Source organism: Peromyscus eremicus, chromosome 8b (genome assembly GCF_949786415.1).
Source record: "Peromyscus eremicus chromosome 8b, PerEre_H2_v1, whole genome shotgun sequence".
In the NCBI taxonomy this organism is placed as follows: Eukaryota; Metazoa; Chordata; class Mammalia; order Rodentia; family Cricetidae; genus Peromyscus; species Peromyscus eremicus.
In genome coordinates, this window is record NC_081424.1 from 8,767,094 (window position 1) to 8,786,987 (window position 19,894).

At 43.7% G+C, this 19,894-nt stretch overlaps 1 protein-coding gene across 2 annotated transcripts in view; it reads right to left on the minus strand.

Moving 5' to 3' along the window:
- The window catches only part of Rtn4ip1 (reticulon 4 interacting protein 1), a 52,343-nt gene that overhangs the window by 6,031 nt on the left and 26,418 nt on the right, over nt 1–19,894 (minus strand). For both annotated transcript variants that reach the window (XM_059272452.1, XM_059272453.1), the window contains exons 7-8: nt 10,064–10,247; nt 5,867–5,959 (exon numbers count right to left, since the gene is read on the minus strand). In XM_059272452.1, the coding sequence (XP_059128435.1) occupies nt 5,867–5,959; nt 10,064–10,247 (277 nt within the window). The remainder of the gene's footprint in view (nt 1–5,866; nt 5,960–10,063; nt 10,248–19,894) is intronic.

Below are 19,894 nucleotides of genomic sequence, written 5' to 3' on the forward strand. Positions count from 1 at the left end.
ATGTGATTAGGTTAAAGGGGCCCAAAGCAGACCACCTTGGGTCAACCAAGTAGAATCATGGGATCCTTAGACGAGAAAGGCGGGTCTAAGAATGCCGTGGCTGCTGAACCCTGGAGAGGGCAGGCAAGCAAACAGCTTCTGCCTTCCAGGAGGAACACAGATCTGCCAGACCAGTGTAGACCACTGACTTCCCATGGTATAAAATAATCAATGTGCGTTACTTCACGAGTGACGTCTGTGGTGGTCTGTTTCAATCGGAAGCTAAAGTGCAAACAGAAGCAAATGTAAATCACTATTTCCTTCTATAGTGCAGAGTCATTCTTACCAGCAGCTGCCTACTGAAGACAGGAGAGGCACCGGGTTTCTCTTCTAACCTATGCTACCAATGGTATAAACACAGCTTACTTTTTGCTGTAGCTTTTCATTCCCAACAGAACCAGTTTGCTAAATAGTGTAAAAACAGGAAATGCTTATTGTGCTTAGGGGAAAACGCCAAGGAACTGCAGGCCAAGGCAGACTTTCAGAGAAGTCCATTATACTCAGTGCTCTAGCCACCAATGATCCCAGCAGATCATTGAGACTATCAGAATAGTGCTTTCCAAACTCATGTCTGACAGCCTAGGTTCCTCAGCCGTGGGAGCAGCTGCAGAAAAAGAAGACTGGCAGGGAAGGCTGCTCCCTGTCACCCTGCCACCAGCACAGGCTCCCCTCTGCCTTTTCTATATATGACCAGTTTCCATGGTGACAGACAAGTTAACTATGCGCCAGGAAAAGGATCACGAAACTTTTTTTGTTTGTTTGGTTTGGTTTTTTGAGACACGGTTTCTCTGTGCAACAGTCCTGGCTGTCTTGGAACTTGCACTGTAGACCAGGCTGGCCTTGAACTCACAGATATCCGCCTGCCTCTGCCTCCCAGGTGCTAGGATTAAAGATATGCATCACCATCGCCTGGCTAGGACCAGGAAACTTTTCTGACTTTTCTCCTTCTCCTTTAGGGTTAGGAAGCTTACAACTCCTCTCTGTCTTGAATTGTTTTCTTTGTTTGTTCTATAGACAGGGTGTCATATTCCAGCGCAGGCTGGTTGTGGCAATTCTCCTATGGGGCACTGAGGCAGGAGTGAGCCACCGTATCACTGCTTAGCAAACTTTCAGGGATGGATGAAATAGTGAACAACGTGGGGGGCCACACATGATCTAGAGATTCTTTTTTGTGTTGTTTTGGAGGCTGGAGAGATGGCTCAGCTATTAGGAGCACTAGCTGTTCTTCTAAAGACCCAGGTTCAATTCCCGATACCGACAGGGCCACTCTTCTGGCCTACACAGGCACCGGGCACACCAGTGCTACATAGACATACATGCAGGCACACACCCGTTCTCATAAAAATAAAATAAAAACTTGAAAATTCATTACAAACATAAAACCTGGGGCTGGGGAGATGGCTCAGTAGGTAAAAGTAGGCCCAGTCACAAGGACCTGAGTTCAGAGCCCAGTCTCCCGTGCAAACAGCTGGGCATGACAGCATGCATCTGTAACCCAGCTCTGGGGAGGCAAGTGGAGGCCGAGACAGGTAGCTCCTGGGAGCTCTCTGGCCAGCCAGTCTAGCTCAAGATTCTATGAGAGACCCTGTCTCAAAAAATAGGGTGGAGAGGACGACCCTCAATTTTGATCCCTGGCCACTACCTGCACATATACATTCACAGGAGCATTTGTACCTGGACATATATGAACATACACACATATACTACACACACACACACACACACACACACACACACACACACACACACACACGCTCGCACATACACGTACACTCACATACATATATACAAACAAACATATACCACATACACACACATCACACACATATACAAATAAATAACAAACATTTTTAAATGCTTTTCAAATATAAAAGCCGTTCTTAGCCCAGAAGGCATACAAAAATAGGCCTAAGGTTGGATTTAGCTTACTGACTATATTGTGCCAGCCCCTGGCTAAGACAATGAAAATATTATATCAGTCTTAAGATTCAGATAGAAATTGTGCATAGCTACAATAAATATGAATATAAAAATCTCCTGCTAGCAGAGAGCCTCATGGTGACAGTCAAGAGAAAGGCCGAGTCGGACTCTCTAGGAGAAAGGACTGTGAGGTCCCCACACTTGGAAATGTCAGCTCCTTGTCATCGTGGGCCTGAGACAGGTGGATACATTAAAGGCAGAGATGTTTACAGAAGACCACCCTGCCAAAGGCACAGTGACAGTGTGGGGGTAGTGTTGATATGACTGACCCTCTGCAGCTTCTCCATGCTTACGAGCCCACACAGGGCTGACAGGACTCCATTAACACTGGAGTCAGGGGCTTGTGTGTGGAGGGTGGTGTAGTAGGAATCTTAAATGGTACTTATTAATAAAATCAAACCTGAGGCCAGTTATTGGGCTGAACACTGGATGGTCAGAGAGACAGAACAAGCCACAGCTAACCTCACCTGGCCAACTTCTCAGCTGGTCTTGTTTCCTCAGACTGGAAGCCTCTGTGTCCTCATATCCGAATGGCTCTCAGCTGAACGTGCTGCTCAAAACCTAAAAGCTTAACCAGCCAAATGCTTCTAGTTTCTTCTGGTCCTCACACCTTATATACCTTTCTGCTTTCTACCATCACTCCCTGGGATTAAAGGCGTGAGTCACCATGCTTGGCTGTATCCTTGAACAGATGGATTTCTGCCTCTGGAATGCTAGGATTAAAGGCGTGTGCTACCACTGCCTATCCTAAGTATCTAGTGGCTGTTCTGTTCTCTGACCCCAGATAAGTTTATTAGGGTACACAATATTTTGGGGAACACAATACCATCACAGGGTAGTCTATGTGGGCACACACCATGGGTGTATAGGTGGAGGCCAGAGGTTGACATGAAGTGTCTTCTTCTATTGCTCCACCTTATTTTGAGACAGAGTCTCTAACTGACGGAGCTCGCTGATTGGCCAGAATGACTGGCAGTGAGCCCCTGGGGGCCTCCAGTCTGCTCCCCGTGCTGAGGTGACAGCATGCCTGCCTTTTTACGCGGCTGCTGCTCATACCTTGCGTCAAGCACCTCACCCAATAAGCCACCTCCTCAGCCCCAGACACTGTTTTTAACCAGGAAAGTTCAAGTTACAAGTGCCCGGCAGCAGATTTTCTCCACATTTTCAGAACAAGTCCATCCTGACGTAAAACAAGCAAGAGGGCAAGAAGACAGGTGAGTAAAGAGAAGGGGGCGGGAGGGGACCACAGAGAAACACTAAACACAGACCAGACTTTCCAAAGCTGACTGTCTCACCGATGATCAAACCCTCTGGGCTCAGCAACTGCATTTCCATGAACTGAAATGGACGCACTCAGTTAGTACTTACAACAAAGCTGGGTTATCTGCTGAAGCGCTGTCTGTAAAAAGATCAAATAAATACTGGCACACCTGTGCAAAGGAACAGGAACGCAGGTGTTTACAAAATAAGGGGTGAAGACGTTTTCATAGCCTAATATGAAATATGTTTAAAAACAAAAGGGAAGGTGAGAAATGGTTCATTACTCATTGTCCTTTGCTGTTTGAATAGAATGCCTTTGGAATTTTCAAGAAACTGGTAATACCGGTTTTGTCTGGCAAGCAGAACCTCAGTGACTGAGGGACGGAGTCAAAAGTGGTTATGTGAAATGACCTCAACTTTCAGATTCTGAATCTTACGAATACATTTATCTAACTTAGAGCAGTTGGCTTCGATGTTTGGTGCCTTTACATCCCCAAACAGCAACCACAGCCCCTCTCTCAGGCTCCTGCTGACCAGATCCATTCAGCACTCGTCAGAGTTCTTCAAAAGAACTGAAAGGTCCTTGTCCAGCTGAACAAGTCTCTTCTAAGGGCAGTTTGCAATGTCTGTTGTTATTCCTCACAGTTTCCCAGTGTAAAGAGACAGTGACCTCTCACATTCAGATGACGGCAGGGACCTGACAGGACACCTGACCTCACTGTACCCAGAGTCACCTATCAGCTTACGCAGGCCCAGAGCTCCTCCCTGTCAAAAACAACCCCCAAGCCCAACAGCCTGAGCAGTGAAGAGTCTTCACCGGTCCTCCTCAGGCTCACTTCAAAGGCATCTTCTCTCTCCTGTGTCCCTTCTGAGCTGTTCTACTGGTTATTTGCCAAATGTAATTGCTGCATATATACACATCACCTCTCATCTCTGCTGGGTAAACAGCAATTTCCAAGTAGAGACAAAGTCATAATATTTTGAATACAAGAGAGTGTGACAAGCATTTGGCAGTGTGAACAGACATCAGGACCAACAGCATCATGTGTGTGTGCACTCCTGGAGGACAGACACTGATCATGGGACTCCAGCCTCATGAGACACTCACTTATTTAGAGATGGTTCCATTGTTTGTGGCAACAAAGGAAACATACCTGTGGGATATGGAAGAATCCTACAAATATACAATGTGAGTCTGTTTCTACTCAGGATACACCAAGACTGAGAAACCCATGAATAGGTTCACAAACTTAAAACAGAAAACAGCTCCTACTAGTCCAGGCTATCACAGACCATAGAGTTCCTTGGCTATAACAGAATTGGACAAACAAACCTTAAATGTTTAAAAAACAGCCACTGAGGATCTGGGGTTGAGGGAAGGTAATGGGGGGCGGGTGGAAGGCAGACAGGATGTATTATTGAAGAGAATTAAAAAAAAAAACAAACCAGTCACTAAAGGTAATCTGGGGAGCCTTTCACCCACTAGGAGCCCTGAAAAGCCGTTTAGTACCCCAAAAGGGAGACCCAAAACTCTCAGCAACGTTGATTTTCTATGAAGTACCCCACGGGCCAGGTACCAGCAGTCAGAGAACAGCAACCGTTTGTCTCTGCTCAAGCCCCTGTCAATTCTCACCCGTACCTGCACCCTTCTGAGATAGACCTGTTTTGGCACACACTAACCTTGGACTAAGCCTGAGGAACCACTTCTCACACAGGTATTAGGGGACTGAGATCCAGTACTGTTCTCCCTGTTACCTGGAAAGGGCTCACCTCCTGGCAACCTCACCATCAGACAGAGGAAGTGCCAAGAGGAGTTTTAGTGAGAAATTGCAAGCACCTTCTCCCCCTTGGGCAGAGTTCCATCTCTAAAGCTCAGCTCCCAGTTCTGCTACTCGCTAACCACATGCCTTTAGAAATATCATACAATGTCCTTCCCCGGCTCGCCCCTTGATCTATAAACCAAGAGGGAAGTGTGTTACAGCTCTGAAGGGAAAGGTACCCTGGCAGTCAGGAGCCAAGGAGTACCACAAAGTCACACTGCACAACAAATCTCACACAGGAGATTTATTAGGAAAGACACAAGAGCATGGCTGCCTCTGCTCGGGAGAAGCAGCGGAGAACTGGATGGGAGGTAGGCTTTCTATAGGGTTTCTCGTGCGTAGGCTTTCCAGGGTAGCCCGGGATTGGTGGCAATCTGTGGCCTGGTCTTGGGGCAAGCTCAGGGGCTAGTGGGATTCCGTAGCCTGATCTTGGGCTTTTTTTCTGTAGGGCAGAGCTTGGCCACCTGCATCTCCAGAGGCTGGAAATGCTAGAGTAGTCTGGCGGGGGAGAGTGAGCCTGACCATTCACCTCAAGGAGCTTACAGGTAGACTAAACAGAGTGAGATATTGTGTAGACTGAGTAGCCTCTCCATGAACGGAATGGCAGCAAAAAGAAAAACCACAGCCCCCTCCTCTCACCCCACCCCTCCTCTCTCTCACCCCACCCCTCCTCCTGGAGTGTTCCCAGGGATGAGGACTGCTGGACAGTCTATAAGAAGAATGTCAACACCACAGTTACCAGGAAAAGGGATTCTGGGTGGACCTACCTTTCCCGCATCCACCAGTTCTGCAATTTCATCTAGATATGTACCATTGGCCATGAAGAAGGCCCAGCGGTAATGGACTCCTTGCCAGAAATGCTAAAAGGAAGAAAACAGTCATGGTAAGTGTATAGAAAGGAAGATCTGACTAACTGCAGCTAACTAAAGGCATTTTCTGCATGACCAAGACAAAGAACCCGTTTCCTATATCATGTTGACACATGGTGTGTGCTCAGGACCTCAGCATGGTAACTGACGGAGGGCAGATACCCCATAGAGCTTAAGGAATAAGCAAACGAACTAGGCCTGTCCACGTCAACTCAGGCATCTCCATGCATGACTGACACAGGAAAGCGTCCCTTAAATGACAGTCTGAATGAATGTCTCGTGTGCTTACCTACGAGGGGTTAGGGCTAGACCTCCAGGCATTCCCCACTGAAGTTTGCAGGAAGCCCAGAGGCACCAAAACTACATTTAAAGGTGTTTTAGGAGCAAGAGTCACTAAAGCATGCTTAGACAAGACTCAACCATAATTTTTTGCTTCTGACTCTGACGGGAATAAAGAAGCTTCAAAGAAAGGATATAAAGTTGCTTTTATGTCGTGGCTGGGTCTAATCAGACGGCCTGACTACCTCTGTAGTTACTGTGAATGTCAGGCCATCTGATCTTTGTAGAACAAAACCTCTCAACTCCAGGATGAGCAAAAATCTTACGCCGAAAGGGTTCCACTCCACTTCTCCACCCACGTACAACTGTTATTCTCATTTGCTTCTGAGCAGGTCCTCATCATGTAGCCTAGGCTGCGCTCAACAGTCGTGTCTTTATGAGAGGTAAGTAGGACATTATCAAAACAGCAGTAAGCCAAGCTCCAAGACATCTTAAGCTGGCCCGAGTCCTCAGAGATGGCTAAGGACACTAAGACCATGCTGCTGTCCTGCCCGCTCCTACACACAACTGCAAAGAGAGGGCAGAATGTTCACTGAGGCCAGTCTTGGCTTGACAATCCCTGATTGTCATGGACCTGCAGGGTTGGGAGTCTGATCATAGTGTTCTAGAGCAAAGCTTCTTAAACTGTGCGTCATAACCACATATGGAGTCATACAACTGAATAAAAAATCTAACAGTAAAAGGCTCTGTACAACTTATGTGGCTAGACACTGATGCACTGAGATGTCCCCAGCACAGGGCCCACCTAGTAAGTGACAAGCACAGAAGACCGGTTCAACTGATTCTCCTACGGTCTGCTGTCACTTCCGGGACCACAGTGAAAGCATTCTGGTAACTGTTTGGGGTATTAAAGGGGAACTAAAATGGTCACAACTGCCACATTTAAAGTCCCTCACAACACATTTTTCTGGGAAGCGAACCGTTTGATCCCTAACAGCAGACAAAGACCAGTCCTGATTCCTTCCTCTGCAGACAACTACCCTGTGGTTTTCCTTAAGCTGCTTCTGGACACTGTCAGAGTGAAATAAAGGCAGGCAGAAGCATGGCGCACTTGGCTCCCCTCTGCACCACACACCTGTCACGTTAACTGTGCTGTGCTTCCTCGTAGCTCTTCACCTTTAGCAAGGTGAGTCCTTGCTTTTAGGAAACCAAGTCTTACCATCCTAATGGTGCCCAAGTTCATTTCCAGCAGAAAGAAGCACTTAAGGGGGCTGGCGATGGTTCAGCAGTTAAGAGCATGTGCTGTTCTTGCAGAGGACCTGGGTTTGAGTCCCAGCACCTACATGGCAGCTTATTACTGTCCTCAACTCCAGTTCCAAGGGATCCAGCCCTCTCTTCTGGCCTCTGATGGCACTAGGCACACACACAGTACACATGCACGTAATACATACATACACATAAGGTAAAAATCATGGATTTCTTTAAAAAGCAGCAGCTAAAGACTGAAGACAGCGGCACACACCTATAATCCAAGCTCTCAGGAGGTAGAGGCAGGAGGAACACACGTTTCAGGTAAGCCCCATCTCAAAACAAAACAAAACAGAAAACATCTCAAGGGCCAGGGTGTGACTCAGTGGCACTTCTTCCCCCCCCCCCAGGCAACTTTATTTATTAACATACAATTAAAATCACATTTCAGTACAAGTAAAATACCACCACATTTCCCCTTTTCTATTTTAATAAAAAGGAAAAAAAAAAGAAAAAGGTTATAACTAACAAAAGAAAAACTATATACAAAAGTACAATAACTATATACAATATATACAAATAATAAATGTCTAAACAATGTCTAGTCCATTTCTATTTGACAAATTCAGAGATAATAATTTCATTATCCTATTTTGTTAAGTCCAAAATGTATCTAATTCACTTTCTATCCTAATTAATCTTCAACTATAACTAACTAACCTTCAACTATAACTAACTAATCTTCAACTCCCTCAGAGACCCAAGAAGGAAATAATATTAGCTAACAAAAATAAAAACAGAAAGTGCATGCAAGGAACTTCCAAAAAATTTGTGAGTTGACAGAAACAGCCAGCTGCCTGGACAGTCACCTGAGGTTTCTCCGCAGTGTTGTGGTATCATCTTCAGTCTATAGGCTTAGCATATCTGACAGACTCATTTGTGAAGTAGGATGTACACAAGGTCAACAGTTCAACCTCACATTGGGTGAGAGCAGTCCATGCATCAGAAACACCTGAATTCCACTAGTGTCATGTCATGATTCAGGATTTTAAATTCTGGAAAATGTTGATGGTTTTTTAATTCAGCTGTCCATTCTTCTCGGCTGTGTATATGTGGCTTCATCTCAGCATCCCATTCTTCTCCACATCTCTCTATCAAATGCCAGTCTACTATTGAGAGGCGTGAGCTTAGTTACTCTTCAAGAATAACTGTTTCAGCTGCTGTTCCATAGCACATCAGAAGCCATCGGCCCACTGCCTGTTCAGCTGCCTTCGAAGAAAAGGGCACTCTACCTTTTCTGAGTTACGAAGGCCACGGCAGGGATGGTGCCATATTGTCCTGGCCTCAGAAGATGCCTTTTGATAAAGCCATAATCAGTGGCACTTCTTGCTCAACATGCCTGAGGCCAAGTTCAATCCCTAGCTCCTCATTCAAAACCATGGCATAAAAAGGAAAAGAAACAAAGTGACTGAGGAAGGGGAGGGAGGGGAAGAAAGCTAAGGACAGTCAGCACACCGAGAGTGGCCAGAGCCGGTAGGTCCACCCAGGGAGCGAGCTATTACCTTGAGGGCCTTTCTACTGCCTTCTCCTTGAATCTCAAGTATTTAGTCTAGTTAAGAAAACACTTATCTTTATTTTCTTCTATCTCGTATACCATTTCACCTCCAATTCAATACCCTAGGATTCCCCTAATTTATAAGCTGAAATTTTATCAGCCTCTGTCCCCACTGTGGTGACAAGAAGTGATGACATTAAGCAGAGGGCAGACAGGTAAGCCCCACCTCAGTCCTGTAACTGAGGCGATAAGCACTAATTCCCAAGGCCCACCACTCCCTGGGGACCTTCAGCTTGGGCACTAGAGCACTGCACAGACCCAGAAGCAGTGGCCTATCAATACAGTCAACCTGACTAATCATGTCACAGTAGCTGGTCTTTACAGTTCACTGGGGATAGGAAATGTTGGGACAGTGTGATATAATCCCAGCAAAGGCATAATGGCTCCATTAGTATTCATAGCCTCTCAGTAAAAGTACAATTTCCTTAAGGTTTCTGAACCCCATAGACCTCTAAAGGTGAGAGAGCCTCAGCCTGGGAACCACGGGATGTCTACTGTTACATGAGCAGAGCAGCAGGAAACTGCCTTAGTAATGTCTCTACCTTACCTACAAGAGACTGTTTTAGGACTGGTGAGAAAGAAGCCATCAGGTAGAGGCAGGAAGGAGAGAGAAGGCGTATCAGATGAATCAAGAGAAGCAGTAACAGCTAGTCCCAAGGCTGGCGTTAATGAGAGCCTGGATGGCCTAGGCCTTGTGCCACACTCTCCGTGTGGATTAGCGTATTTACAGCAATGCGGATTCGCAACCTTACCTCATGGGCGAAGACACTGGGCTTGGAAACAGTAAGTAACGTGCCCAGGGTCACAAGGCTACTACACCGAGGTCAGAATTGAAACCCTGCTGTGTGAGGCTAGAGACCACACTGGCAGCCACTGTGGGAAGCTGGCTCCAAGGGAAGAGGAAGGGGCCCAGGGGCAAACTCACTCCCACCAATCACAATTTGCCTCCCTACCTTCAATGTCTTGGTCCCCATGGTGATGCCTGTCTGCAACATGCCATCAGCAATGCCCAGCTGGTCCATATTCAGGAGGAAGGGAGTCACCAGCGTCACATAGGTGGCTCCTGACCACTTCTTGAGGAAGTTTAGAGCCCATGTTTCCGTAGATCCACCCACATTATCAAGGATGAAGTCAAACCTGGGGGGAAAGAACCAAGTGAAAACATCCGGCCAGTCTCTACACTGGTGCAGTTCCCCTCCACTGTGTTGCCAGCTGGCTCCAAGGTGTATTCAGTACCAGCTCACACACCCTGCGCCACTGCATCATCCCAGAGACAGGTAGAGACGGGTTGAGATGGGAGAAGGCACGTCACTCACATTTCTACCTTTCCCCCAATGTTAAAATTTCTTGTTGTAAGTTTTTTTTATACCTTAAGAAAGACTTAAGCAAGTGGTTCTGAATCAGGAGTGATTTGGGTTAATATGAAGAGAACAGATTCTCACACCAAAAAGTATCCAGCTTAAAACATAAGTCACTGAAGAACTAAAGGCTGTCTGTTGAGGAACCCTGACGTCAGCTTTGAAGGCTACAAAACTGTCCTTTCAATATCATCAATGTATTTTTCAGTATATATGACTGCTTGAAAGAAAAGTATACCAAGTGTTTGCCTGTAAAATGACTTGCTTTTATCCCCTCTACAGTCAAAAATGCATCCTCTTCCGCTTCCAGAATGTTCTTTTTGTGTGTTTTATGTATAGTATCAGGATAATGCATGAAAAAAAATCAACACCCTCCCCTTAGCCTTCAGTGGCACTCTGGCATGCCCCGCCCCCAAACTGTCTAATAGAATCCACAGAACTGACAGATATTCAACTCTCTAAACTAACCTAATACTGCTATAATCACTGTACTGCACTCAAAGGGGATAGAAACCCATGAAAACTTTTCATTACTTTCAAAAACAAAGTTCTATTAGAAAATGCATGTTTATAAATTAAGTAAATCAATTGGTGAATTCCTCTTGGGTTAAGTTTCCCCCTTCCAAATTCATCTGGAGGGAGTCAAAACATCAAAGTCTCTAAGATAGCTTTGGCCAGCTTCAAGGATACTGAATCTTTCATGGGATTAAACTAAAGAAAGACAAAAATTAAAGGCTATGAAAGGCAGGAGAGTGAACTTCCTAGGGGATCATGCTTCTTATTAGCCAAGTTTCTACTGTATTCCTAATGTATCAGTAACAAATATGAGGCGATTTAATTTGTGGAAAACTTAAAACTGCTATTATAGACTGGGTACCATGTGAGAAGAAGTCTGGAGACAAGCTGTAGGCTGAATTATCCCAGGAATGATTAATGACCTTGAGCTAACAAAATACCCCAAAGCCCCTGCCTCTGCTTTCTCAACCATGATATGATTGGATTGGAAAGAGATTTAACTCTTTCCTGCTGTAAAATTTCTAAGATTCAAACACCAAGAAAGTTGCTATTTGGAAGAAGTCACAAATTTATAGGCAGATTCTGAGTTCACCCTCTGGGCAAAGGTTATAATTATAATGACCAACTTCAGCTAAACTGTTTGAGGTGGTTTGAATAAGAATGGCCCCCAGAGACATATTTGAATGTTTGGTTCCTAGTTGGTGGAACTGTTTGGGAATGATTAGGAGATGTGGCTTTGTTAGAGGACATGTGTCACTGGGACAGGCTTTAAGGTTCCAAAAGCCCATGCCATTCCCAGTTGACAGACACAATCTCTCTCCTTTCTCTCTCTCAACATGTAAGCTCTCAGCTATTGCCCCAGTGCCACACCTGCCTGCCTGCTGCCACGTTTCCCACCGGGATGGTCACGGACTCACCCTCTGAAACTGTGAGCCAGCCCTCAATTAAATGCTTTCTTTTGTAAGTTGCCTTGCTCATGGTATCTCTTCAGAGCAATAGGAAAGCAAGACACTGTTGAAGGAAGAGGAAGAGAGTGGAAGGAGAGAAGGACAGAGGGAGAGAGGGAGGAAAGGAAAGCCCCCTACTGGAAGAGTACAATTCAAGAAGGCAAGAGCATTTATTTGCCAGAGAAGCTGAGGGGACAGTCACACTGACATGAGAAGACAGAGTGTCCTTCAGCCTTCCGGCTGTCAGGTTCTCCTCTGTGTGGGGCGTTTACCCAACCACCCCCACAGTTCCCCAGAGTTTTCTTGAGTGCGAGCAGCAGGAAATATTAGATAGAAGGATTTATTGCGGAGAATATCGCGGAGATAAACAGATAGAAAATAAAGGATAGCCTCGAGAGGGCCTGGAACCTATTCCAACGGGCCCCGACTGCCTCTGCCCCAGGGTTTTTATAGAGACGCCAAGGGGTGGAGCAAAAGACCTCCTCCCCCAGCACAGCCAAGTGCAGACCATCTCAGACACCTGCACTCAGGCCTGTGGTCTAATCATCCTCTATGAGGACCTGCTGGGTAAAGCCACGAGGAACCCGAGAACGGGCTCCCACAGGTCCCCCTTTCTTAATATATAAAAAAATAACTATTAATGGCTTACAGCAATCTCCAAGCTGTTACACCTCCCAATATGGAGTAGAGGATGATATAGATGGCATTTCTCTTTTGAATTAGGTCCAAGGTGACTACAGCAGTCTTAGCTGCCTCAAGCCCTTTCTAAGTCAAAAACTCTTAAGGCTACTACAAACTTAAAGAATCCCTTAGCTTCATCATTACCATTAACAGGTTAACATAAACATTGCTATACATAGCCACAATTCTCAGTCTTACAACTCAAAGCAAACTCTTAACAGAACCATTTGGATTAGCATATATGGTGCTATATATAGTTAACAATTTTCTCCGTCTTACAACTTTAACTCAATCATTTGAATTTTCTTGCTAACAGAACATAGGAAAAACTTCAATGTATTCACATCAAACTTAAATATTCCTTAACTCCACAAAACCAGGGTGCATTAATATCAATAGGGTAAATAAATTTCTGCAAACATAATTCAACCTCATAACTCCTCCTTTTCTTTATAATTTTTTAAACAAAATCTAAAACCTAGTTAGAAGAACCCAAACTCATATTGAAAAGCAATCTTCTCAATCTAACCATTAACACTTTGAAAACTTAGCAAAACATCCAAAAGCAGTTTCTTAATAAAACTCTTTACACTTTAAAAGTAGTCTCTTAATATACCCCATTTGCATTTCTTACTAACAAAAACATGACATTAATCCCTCAAACAACTTTTGAAATTAGACTAAGGAATATTAACTCTTCCCCCTTTCTTTATAACTTAAGCAAAATCTCAAGCCTAGTTAGAAAACCCAAACTTTTCCATTTAAACAGTTCCATTTGTAACACAAAACCAGTTCTGTAAGTAATTTCATTTTTACATAAACAGTTCCACAAAACAATTGCATTTTTAACACAGAATACATGAATCACCAATTAATAAAGCATATATGCATACACATCTTGACTCTAGGTAGAAATAATAAATTTCTTCATTTAAACAGTTCCATTTTTAACCCAATTCCAGAAAACAGTTCCTAGGTCATTACTATAAGTAAACTCAAAATTGTCCCATTGCAATGAAATCTCTACTATTCATTTCATTTCTTAAGTCCCAAAATTCAAATGATAAATTCTGGTACGAGCCTTCCAAATATGAAGAAATCCATAACCAAAGTCTTTTTGTAATTTTATCTCATTTTAAGTTCAAAAAGTTCAAACAAGAAATAAATTCTGGTATCAGGCTTTCACTTCCAAATATGAAGAGACTTTTTACAACCAAAACTTTTTGCAGTTAACAATTTTAGTTCAAACAAGCGTCTCTGCAACTTTGGTTCTCAAAGACCGACCTTTTTAGGTACAGTAGTAGTCTAAACTGCACCGGTTTTTGATGTTAGCTCAGGTTTTTCTGTGTTGCGTTGATTTTCCATGAATCTCAGCTGCGGATGCCTTGTGCTAGTTCTGGCGTCCGCCATTCTTAGCTTCTTAGCGGCTTCTGGAGTTTTTGAAAAACCGCTCAGACTGCCTGCTTTGCAGTCTGCTAGGACACTAACTTCTGTATGTCTCAGGTTCTTTCACCATATACATTAAGAATAGACTCACACTTAACATTTACACTTTACAAACTCACATATAACCTTTTGCCTTGCAAAGCATTTAGATTCACATTCAACATCTACATTTTACAAACTCACATAATAACGTATTAACATCTACTTATTTATACTCCTTAAGGAAACTATAGAACTACTTTAGCAAATATATTTCTTATTACTTATATATTTCTTATATTCATTCCATCTTATTTAAACTTACATTTACAATTAGTATCTTTACTTCTTACAAGCTTATTACTACACGTCTTAAGACTACCTTAGATATTTCTTGCAAGCTTATTTTCTTAAAGGAACTCTATAGATCTATTTTACAAACTTATATAGCACTACCATTAGCATATATTTAACTTAGCAAACACCTAAAGATTTTTTAACACAGATCTAACAAGAGAATTTTTATAAACTTACATATCTTATTTTCATCTTTTTCTATTTCTTACTCTTAATTATTATCACTATCTCTATTAGACAGATTCTCTTAACTAGACAGGAAGTATGTACATCATTTCTAAAGTTTAGAGTTTATAGTCAGCTTTGTTATAAAACACTGGGATTTGGTGAGTGTTGTTATAGAATTGTGATAGTTGTTGCTAGGGGACTATAACCTTCCCAGGATGATGGCACACTCCAAAGTTGCCAGTTCTCTCAGCCGTTCCGGACCGGCAGAGATGCACTGCTAGCGGTAAACAGTTTTTAACTAGAGGCTGTCCCTTCACCCAAATTCATAATAGTTTCCCTAAGTGCTTCAATTCAGACAAACGTTTCTATTACAGCAGTACTTTTGGTTTGTTCTACGGAAAAACTTCACTTCACACTGAGGGTGAAATTACCGTATTTAGCTGCTGTATGGTCTTTGCCAAATACCGCACATCTATTAGGTGATACAAAGTATTTTTCTAAAGGAGCTAGTAAAGCCAAAAGCGGCACAGCTCCGAACTCTGTTCCCTCACTGTTAGCATTAACCAGTGACAAAACCTCAGAAACATTGATCGAGCCACTTTCATTCTGGTTTCTTTATAGAAACGTCATTGGAGCTGACCTTCCTTAGTTCCACGCTCCTTACCAAATGCTCCGGTAAACACCGAGCTTCATTCTCCTCTTGTAAAAAACACAAACATGTCCTAGACCCCATATTAACACAGGATTAGTACCCTTCCATAATCCCAAGCAGGGTTCTTTCTATTTCTCATTACCCTCAGCTAAAGGACCAGGAAGATTGGCGTGAGCTCTAATATGGCCCACAAAGCATGGCAGCTTTCTTTTGTGAATAGCGTCTTGGAATTGTTGAAACATTTTGACTGGATTGTTGTTAGTTCCAGTATTTTAACCAAAATTGTTACTATTCAAAGGAGTCAAGAACATAAATGTTCTTTCGTGAAACATATCCTTCATTAGCTTACTTTGAGAAAAAGCGTTTCCAGGATTTAGTATTTTCATTTCATTAGCTTTAACTCCTGATGTTATTAGCAGCTGTGATATTTAGCATTGATTTCTTATAAGGAACTTTCAGGTGAAGCAACTCTTGCAAGACAGCTTTTCTGAAGTTTGTTTCCCATCTATAAAGCAGTCATTTTTTTTAATGCCTGTTTCTTATCCCCTTAATTAGATTTGCAAAGGAATCACTCATTGCAGGTTCTTTGTTCAAGAGGTAAATAACTTTTAATTTCACATAAGTTTTTTCATATCTAAGACAACGTTCAGTGTATAAACTGCTCTCTTGCTGTCTTAAGGATTTTAAAGTGGCTTGTTTGCTCTTAAAGGTAGCCTTTTGTCATCCAACTACCGTAAAAACTTTGCACAGCTATAAGGGTAAATAAGTCATTTTACCAAGGAGCCCCAAACCGCGAAGCACCTAGTTCTGTATCCTTTCAATGTTTCATTGGAACTGACACTTAAAACTCTTAGATGATTTTCCTCCTTATTCTTTTAAAAGCTGTATTTTAAAGTTTACCATGAATGTATTTTCGAGTTGACAAAAGTGTTTCAGGGCAATGTCGCCATCTTTAGCAGAAAAACTACCTTTCCCAGAATGCATTTCCCTTATATCAGTCTATAATAATATCAGTCCCTTATATCAGTCCTTTATATCATTTCCCTTATATCAGTCATTTCCCATAGTTGTTTTTGGGTCTGAGAGTCAACTTCTAAGTTCTTTTTTACCAGACTTGCTTACAAATTCTTGCCCGGAAGGTTTGAACAAAGTTTTTTGCTTTTGCACCGGGAGATTTGAACAAGCATTTTACATTTTCAGCTTTGGCACGTTGGGAGATTTCTGGTCTCTCCTCAACTGGCTTTAACAGGTGTTTCTCCTTCATCAGACACTGGCCCCAAATCAGAACCACACCTGCCTCGTTAGCCGGCATTGAGGCTGGCATTTCTGATAGCAACTTTCCTAGGGGCTTGTGTTTTAGCCAGTCAGTGAAAAAGATCACGTACAATAGCTTTTCCATAGCTCCTTCAGAGAGATTTTCTCCCACTGATCTATCTCATTTTGCTTGTTCCTTTCCCCCCAGATGCAGAGTTTCAGGTATCTATCTGCAGCTCTGTACCTCTGCTAGCTGCCCTTGGAAGTAGGGGCTTTTTTTCTCCCCCCCGAATCTGCCTCAAATTCTAGCAGCTTTTTCAGGTCACATTTTCTGGGGAGGATTATGTCCCTTCTCTGTTTCTTCAGAGTCTTTCTCCCAGACAGTTCCCAGTTTGGTCTCAGTTTATCCCCTCTACCCCAGAAACAGTTTCCGACACTACAGTGGCGGCTTTCCCTGCTACTGAAGGTAGGGCTTTTTGTCTGTTTTCCGGGTCTGTGTGGTTTGCATACAGACTGAAAATCTAACAAGGGAGGTTTTTGCCATTTCTAAACTCCCATTAGGACAGGCGTTTTTGTTTCATTAGGCCTTCACCTGGCCCAGTCCCCCAGTGGGTTGCATTTGCTTGTCTGGGTGCTCAAGGACAGAGCTTATTCCAGAGGCAATCACCCCTCAGGGCTACACTCCCTCATCTCAGGGGAGTCAGTTGAAACAAAGCTTTTCTCAAAGAGGTGTTTTCTCTGACAGAAAAGAAAGCTTTACTCCTGGATAGTTCTGTTCTGCCCTGGCTGGGCTCTTTCCTCAGACAGCGTTCTGACTCAGCAGCACAACTGCTTCAGACAGTTCAGCTTTACTGTTTTCCCAGAAAGGTCCTTATTCTGATAGGAAAGCTTTTCTCAGATTTCTTTTTGCAGCTGTGGACCTACCAACCCGGGACTTGTAGGAAAGTGGACAACTGTGCCATTCCCACTGGCTTTAGCTTTGTTCATTGGCAATCTTCCCCCTGGGTCCTGCACCTTCCTGCCTCAGCTCTGTGCTCCAGGAAGTTTACCACTGCAGGAACCCTAGTATCACCGAAATGCACTCCAACTCAGACGCTGGCCAGTCGCCTCTGGGTTTTTGGTCAGAAGTGAGATGCTAACAGTTTGCCTTGCTTCAGGGGATCTTTGCATAAGGACGATTAGGAGCACCTTTTCAAAGACGCTCACTCACAAAACCCTTGATGCCTCAGTTCGGCTGTAACTGAAAAGCTTGGCTTTTTTGCTTTTCTCAGGTAAAGTTTCCTGCCCTTTTGGGCTCTCTGTAGCTCTTTACCCACACTCTCCCAAGCATTTCCCTCAGGGTACTCTGACCCACTGTCTTTTACTAGCTTGAAGAGACACAGCTTACAAGAGGTTTTTAGGAACTTGTCCCTGCCTCCTGCATTGCAGGGAGGATTTTTAAAGCTTGAAAGAACTTAGGTTTTGCTGTCTTCAGAGGTTTGTTGTTTTTCCTTAGAGCTAATCACAGGTGGTCCCCATACTAATATCTTCAGGTGATTCTAATTTTTGCCCTTTTGAGAGAAAGTTAAAGGCTTTAGTTTTTAAGTTTGAGAGCTTTTGAGAAAGATTAAGGCTTTTTAGAGAGTTTTTTTCCCCCCCAAAGTTTTCTAAGAAAAGCTTTATAGTTTAAGAGAAAGATTTTTTTCCCCCCAGGAGAAAGACCAGCTTTTCCCAAAACTTCCCAACTTTAAACTTTGGCTTTTTATACCCCCATTTTTGTCTCAGGGAGAAATCACTTTCTCCTGCCGCTTAGACTTAGCATTTCAGCTGTCCCCAGGTCAAAAGCTTCCATAGGAAACTTATTCTTCCCCATAAGCTCGAAGAAGAGCTTTTTTACTACCCAAATAGCCCAAAGAAAGATTTTTTCCCAGTTTGCGTTCATAGCCCCCAAAGTTAGAAAATTGAAGAGTTTTTCCTGTCTAGTTGCCTATTTTTTTCTACACAATCTTACACTTCTAAGTTTTTCCTAAACTATATTACTACCCTATGCCTTATACTTATTTTTCACAGACAGAAATTGAGAAAGGGATAGAAGATAGAAAATTTTGACAGAAGAGAATTTCGCTGCAGCATCGGACATCCTTCCAGTCCGCTTTCCTTTTCTCTCGAGGATAAAACCCCTGCCTCTCAATATATATAAAAAATATATATTTTCCATAACACTGGCATGCCTCATCCACTGGCAGGGCTGAACTCAGCACTTTCGCCAAAAACTCTGTAATAAAACTATTATTTTCCTTATTCAATAGTCCCTATTACTTTGTCTTTAGTCCCTGTTCATTTGTCTTTAGTCTCCCCTTTTTTTAGTCCCCCTTTTTTTCTTTAGTCCCTTTTTTTTTCTTTTTTCTTTAGTCCCTGTTCGGGCGCCATTCTGTGGGGCGTTTACCCAACCACCCCCACAGTTCCCCAGAGTTTTCTTGAGTGCGAGCAGCAGGAAATATTAGATAGAAGGATTTATTGCGGAGAATATCGTGGAGATAAACAGATAGAAAATAAAGGATAGCCTCGAGAGGGCCTGGAACCTATTCCAACGGGCCCCGACTGCCTCTGCCCCAGGGTTTTTATAGAGACGCCAAGGGGTGGAGCAAAAGACCTCCTCCCCCAGCACAGCCAAGTGCAGACCATCTCAGACACCTGCACTCAGGCCTGTGGTCTAATCATCCTCTATGAGGACCTGCTGGGTAAAGCCACGAGGAACCCGAGAACGGGCTCCCACACCTCTGTAAACAAATGACAAACACGATTGCTACTGAAGGTCAATAGAGGAGAATGGGTTGGTGTTGGCCTTTCTGTAAGTCCAGCAAGTGGCCAGGCCCCACCCCTGTGGACCTCCAACCACCAGGCCTTGCCTACAGGACACTCTAACAGACACAATGGCTGGACCTAGCCCCTCCAGATGCAGGTGGCCAAGCTCCGCCATACAAAGTAAAAAGCTCAGGACCTGAAATCCCACCAATCCCCATCCTGGAAAGCTCTACCACTACCTCCAAGAAACCTATATAAATCCTGTCTTCTGTTCCGTTCTCTGCTGCTTCTTGCCTCAGCAGAAGCAGCTATCCTCCTGGGGTTTCCCTCCCAATAAATCTCTTATTTGAGGTTTGTTGTGTGGTGTATTTGTGGTACTCCTTGGCTCCTGACTGCCAGGATAACTTTCCCCTAAGAGATGTAACACCTCCATTGGGGAAGCCTTTCCCCTCAGAGCTGTAACACCTCCGGGGGCGGGGGGGGGGGGGGTAGCCTTCCCCTCAGAGTGTAACACTTTGTGTCATGCTGCTCTTCCCAACAGCAGAAAATGTGAGATCAACTCAAACTACCACTATCCAGAAAGCAGATCTTGGAGACCTGTCATGTCTTCACCTTCCAGCACCCTACAGAAGCACAGACCTT